Source organism: Dipodomys ordii, unplaced genomic scaffold (assembly GCF_000151885.1).
Source record: "Dipodomys ordii isolate 6190 unplaced genomic scaffold, Dord_2.0 Scaffold66, whole genome shotgun sequence".
Lineage (NCBI taxonomy): Eukaryota > Metazoa > Chordata > Mammalia > Rodentia > Heteromyidae > Dipodomys > Dipodomys ordii.
In genome coordinates this window covers 1,073,318-1,078,372 of record NW_012267282.1, presented here as the reverse complement: position 1 = coordinate 1,078,372, position 5,055 = coordinate 1,073,318, and the positions used below count along the sequence as shown (strand labels likewise).

Sequence of the window (5,055 nt, the reverse complement as noted above, 5' to 3'; positions counted from 1 at the left end):
TAGAACCTCCCGGAGTTTCTATGGACATCCTATCTCCACCTCCAGGAGAGGGGCTGTGCCTCAGTCAGTGATTCCGGCTCTCAAGATGGAGGACAGACAGTCACCAAGCACCCATCCTGCTTCTGAGACACCGTCATCATTGTCACCGTCACCATCATCATCGTCACCGTCACCATCATCGTCACTGTCACCATCATCGTCATCATCACCATCATCATCATCACCACCATCATCATCATCATCATCACCATCATCATCATCGTCACCATCACCATCATCGTCACCATCACCATCATCGTCATCATCACCATCATCATCGTCACCATCACCATCATCATCATCACCATCATCATCGTCACCATCACCATCATCGTCACCGTCACCATCATCATCATCACCATCACCATCATTATCATCATCGTCACCATCATCATCATCATCATCACCATCATCATCATCGTCATCGTCATCATCATCACCATCATCATCATCATCATCATCACCATCATCATCATCGTCACCATCATCATCATCACCATCACCATCATCATCCTCATCGTCACCATCATCATCCTCATCCTCATCATCATCATCACCATCATCATCACCATCACCATCACCGTCATCATCATCACCATCACCATCATCATCATCATCACCATCACCATCATCGTCACCATCACCATCACCATCATCATCACCATCATCATCATCATCATCATCACCATCACCATCATCATCACCATCATCATCACCATCATCATCACCATCACCATCATCATCACCATCATCATCACCATCACCATCACCGTCATCATCATCACCATCACCATCACCATCATCATCACCATCATCATCATCACCATCACCATCACCATCATCATCACCATCATCATCATCGTCACTGTCACCATCATCATCGTCACCATCACCATCATTGTCACCGTCACCATCATCACCATCACCATCATCATCATCATCATCATCATCACCATCACCATCATCATCACCATCATCATCACCATCATCATCATCATCGTCACCGTCACCATCATTACTGTCACCGTCATCGTCGTCACCATCATTGTCACCGTCATCATCGTCACCATCATCATCATCATTACTGTCACCGTCATCACCGTCACCATCATCATCATCATTACTGTCACCATCATCATCGTCACCATCATCATCATCATTACCGTCATCATCATCATCGTCACTGTCGTCATCGTCACCATCATCGTTATCGTCACCGTCGTCATCGTCACTGTCATCATCGTCACTGTCATCACCGTCACCATCATCATCATCATTACCGTCACCGTCATCGTCGTCACTATCGTCGTCACCGTCATCATCATCATTACCGTCACCGTCATCGTCGTCACCATCGTCATCATCATTACTGTCACCGTCATCACCGTCACCATCATCATCATCATTACCGTCACCGTCATCGTCGTCACTATCGTCGTCACCATCGTCGTCACTGTCACTGTCGTCACCGTCACTGTCGTCGTCGTCACCGTCACCGTGCCCTCTCAGCCCACTGTGCCCCCAACCTCGCGCCTCCGTCATCACCCCAGCCACACCATGATGAGCTTAACGCTCAGAACCATTTGTTTCTGTCGAAAGCTCCCCAGAGCGGCGCCCAGGCCGGGCTCGGGTGCCAGCTGGCTCCCTTCCGCCCCAGCACGCAGACAGTGGCCGGCCACGTGTAGGGTGGCAGCAGAAGCCATTCTCTTCAGCGCTGCCGTCGGCCCCCTGCCGCAGGGAGCGCAGGGCCCTGCGTGGCCCTGCCAAGTCCTCAGTGGTCAGAATGTAGACCGGGCCCAAGGGCTGTGGAAAGGGCTATCTAAGGTCAAATAATTAACAAAAATCAGTACAAAAACCAAGACACAGGCTACACATGGCCAACCCAGAGGAAGTCCCGTCCAGCGTCCGGATACTCAGACCAGAGATAGCTCAGCACAAACAATCTGACACCTGAGGCTGGATTTTTGGTTTTTTTCTAACTTTCAATGTTTTTATTAGGTGTGAAGAGTCAAGAGATCACTTGGTTAAGGGCAAGGCTATTTGAGTCATAGACCTGGGGAAGGACTTGGGGATGGGCAGGATCCACTCAGATGACCAAGGGAGGCTATTTTGATGACCTTGTTTTGCTAACAAGATTGTGTGTGGGGTTTGTTTAATTCTCCAGAATCACAAAGTAGCATGAGGAACTGAACTTGTCCATATTTCTTCCCAGGTTCCATCCTAGAACTTGGGACAAAATCCAGTCTGAAGGGCCAGGGTACAGAGGCTGGCTGAGCGCTGCTCCCAAGCCATAGACCCCCAACAGAAATGAAATCAACGCCTCGGGACTCAGTGCGAGTCCAGGCAGGTCGGAGCGCACACACTTCATCTTAACTCAAGCTAGACTGTAATAAGACTTGGAGCAATGTGTGAGGAATGAGGGACAGGAGATGAGATCCGGGCACACTTAGTGAACCAGAGGCTGCCACTGGCAGCCTGGCTGGAAACAGAAGCCACAGCGCCAGCCCTCGGACGCCTCTCTGCCAGACACACTTACTGGGGAAACGGATGCAGCCACGGCAGGAGACCAGAAAGTACAGGAATGTCTGCGACGAAACACTGAGCCCAAACAACCACGCCGCTAAGATGCCACTCCAACCCGAACGGCCAAGAACATACAACTAAAACTCACAAGAGAAAGACCAACAGGCATCAAGACAAACCTTTTTAAGAGAAAAATAAATAAAATCAGAAAACCAAGGACACATGCTACAAAAAAAAGGCACTTGCTAAGTGAAACTTTAAATGGTAGGTTTGGAAGTGACATTAAGAATTCCTCCTTACTTTTTAAAGAGCTTAAAGACCAATCCAGGAGATCCAGCTTCTGCTGAGGGATTTCCATAAAGAAAAGGCGCAGAGCTGATCGTGTGAGTAACACAGAATAACCTTCTCCAGATGGAGGTCCCCTGAGTGCCCGTCAGAGGATGAAGAAAAGCCTGCGGCAAAGAGCGGTTCGAGACCGGAGAAGATGGTTCCAGGGAGAAGATCTGAAACACTCCTGGTGATCATCGAAAGCAGACATGAAGCTGAACAAAGAACAGAACCACGTAGGCCACCAGCTTTCTCCATAGCCATTTTGCAGCCAGATCAAGACTCTGCGCCCACACCAGCTGCCAGTGGACCGGAGGGCCGGGAAAACGCCTGGCGGTGCGGGGTCAGTAGAGCCCGCTGCTGCTCCACCTCTGCACGCGGACAGTTCTGCAGGGGTTCCCCACACACCGGCCCTCTGCGGACGCACCCGCTCACGGAGCGGAGGCCAGGCCTCCTCCCCACCTGAGCAGCGATGCACTCACCTACCTCCCGCCACGGCCCCACGCTTCTCTCCCAGAACAGAAACTGCTAGCTCCGACTTCTGAACGCCTGCAAGAACCGTCCGCAGCTTTATTTCTGTTCCGTCCAAATAGAAGCCACCAGAGAAGTAGTCGCTGCAAGCAGGTAGGGACTTCGGGTGGAAAGAGGACTTTCATGATACATCTTTACTCTTTTTTGGGGGGTCCGGTCGTGGGCCTGAACTCTGGGCCTGGGCGCTGTCCCTCAGCTCTTCAGCTCAAGGCTAGCGCTCTACCACCTGAGCCACAGCGCCACTTCCGGCTTTTTTCTTTCTGCTTATGTGGTGCTGAGGAATCGAACCCAGGGCCTCATGCATGCACTGAGCCACCTTCCCAGCCCTCGATTTTGTATTCTTAAATACAATGTAGATTTATGCAGAAAAACAAAACAATCTGCTTTGGTGGTGGTGGTGGTGGTGGTAGTGGTGGTCATGATGCTTGAACTCTGGGCCTGGGCGCTGTCCCTCAGCTCTTCAGCTCAAGGCTAGCGCTCTACCACTTGAGCCACAGCACCACTTCCGGCTTTTTTTGCTTCTGTGGTACTGAGGAATAGAACCTAGGGCCTAATATATGCAAGCCAAGCACTCTACCACTGAGCCACCTTCCCAGCCCCACACATTTTTTTTTATTACACTTTCAAATTGTAAGATTATTGTTGGAGCACAAACCAAGTTGTGCCTGTGCTGTCTTTGGGAGCTCATTGAAGTCTTCAGATATGTCTCATCTCAAAGAAAACAGGACACTACTATACTGGCTCCATGATACATCATTTCCCCAAACTACAGGAATGAGCAGCTACACCAAGACCGCTGAGAGCTGCGATCCATACCACACCAACACCAACCGGCTGTGGCCCTTCCCTCTCCCCCCCCCCTGCCCCGGCATCGTGGGGGCCACTGCGGTCATAGCCGGGGGTCAGGGAAAGCCCACGCACAGCATCTAAAGAGCCCGACACAGAGCCTCGGGCAGACAGCTGCACAGTTCACGGTGTCACCCTGCTTCCCACACAAAACACCCCAGTCCATGCACACCCTGCACCACTCCTCAAGGATCTGGGCTTCCTCAGGGACGTTGTTCAGAAAGGCATAGAGAGAAGATGGTAAGAAGCCACGATAATCTGAGAGTCGTGTGGATAGTGCCTAACTCTACAAAACAGAGAAAACCAAACAAAGCATGGAGTGGGACCCCTGTCCCCATGTCTGGGGCGTTTTGTGTGAATTCGGTTGGCCTCTGTTACTTTGCTGCCTTCCTCTCATCTGAGCAGAGAGCTGGTTAATGATTATAAAGCATGAAAAACTACGCTCTATGGTTTCATGTGAAGTCTGATCATTATTAATTCAAAAGTGGTCCAGCCGATAACGCCCTGGAGAGACCGTGTACGCCAAGCGGGCCGTGCCAAGCAGAACTGAATATAGAGCTCCAATGTCGCTTCACGCACTGCTTTAATTAACAGTGTCGTAGAGGTGAGGGGGAGAGGGAGGGAGGGAGGGAGGGAGACAATGGCTCAGGGACCAGCATTTTACTGCAGCCCTCCAAGGCCGGGCCTCCTGTTCTGTTCTAGCATAGCGCTCCTCTGCCACGAGCACACAGGTGCCCCGGGAGCCCAGCCGCAGGGTAGCCCAGCCGCACGGTAGCCCAGCCGCACGGT

General features: G+C 51.3%; 1 protein-coding gene across 1 annotated transcript in view; it reads left to right on the top strand.

The window, feature by feature from the left end:
• Positions 1 to 859: 859 nt before the first annotated feature.
• The window catches only part of LOC105990598 (proline-rich receptor-like protein kinase PERK2), a gene marked incomplete at its 5' end in the record, with an annotated part of 15,203 nt that continues 11,007 nt past the window's right edge, over positions 860 to 5,055 (top strand). The window contains 3 exons of the mRNA XM_013023038.1: positions 860 to 904; positions 1,298 to 1,536; positions 1,639 to 1,816. Coding sequence (XP_012878492.1) covers positions 860 to 904; positions 1,298 to 1,536; positions 1,639 to 1,816 — 462 coding nt within the window. The remainder of the gene's footprint in view (positions 905 to 1,297; positions 1,537 to 1,638; positions 1,817 to 5,055) is intronic.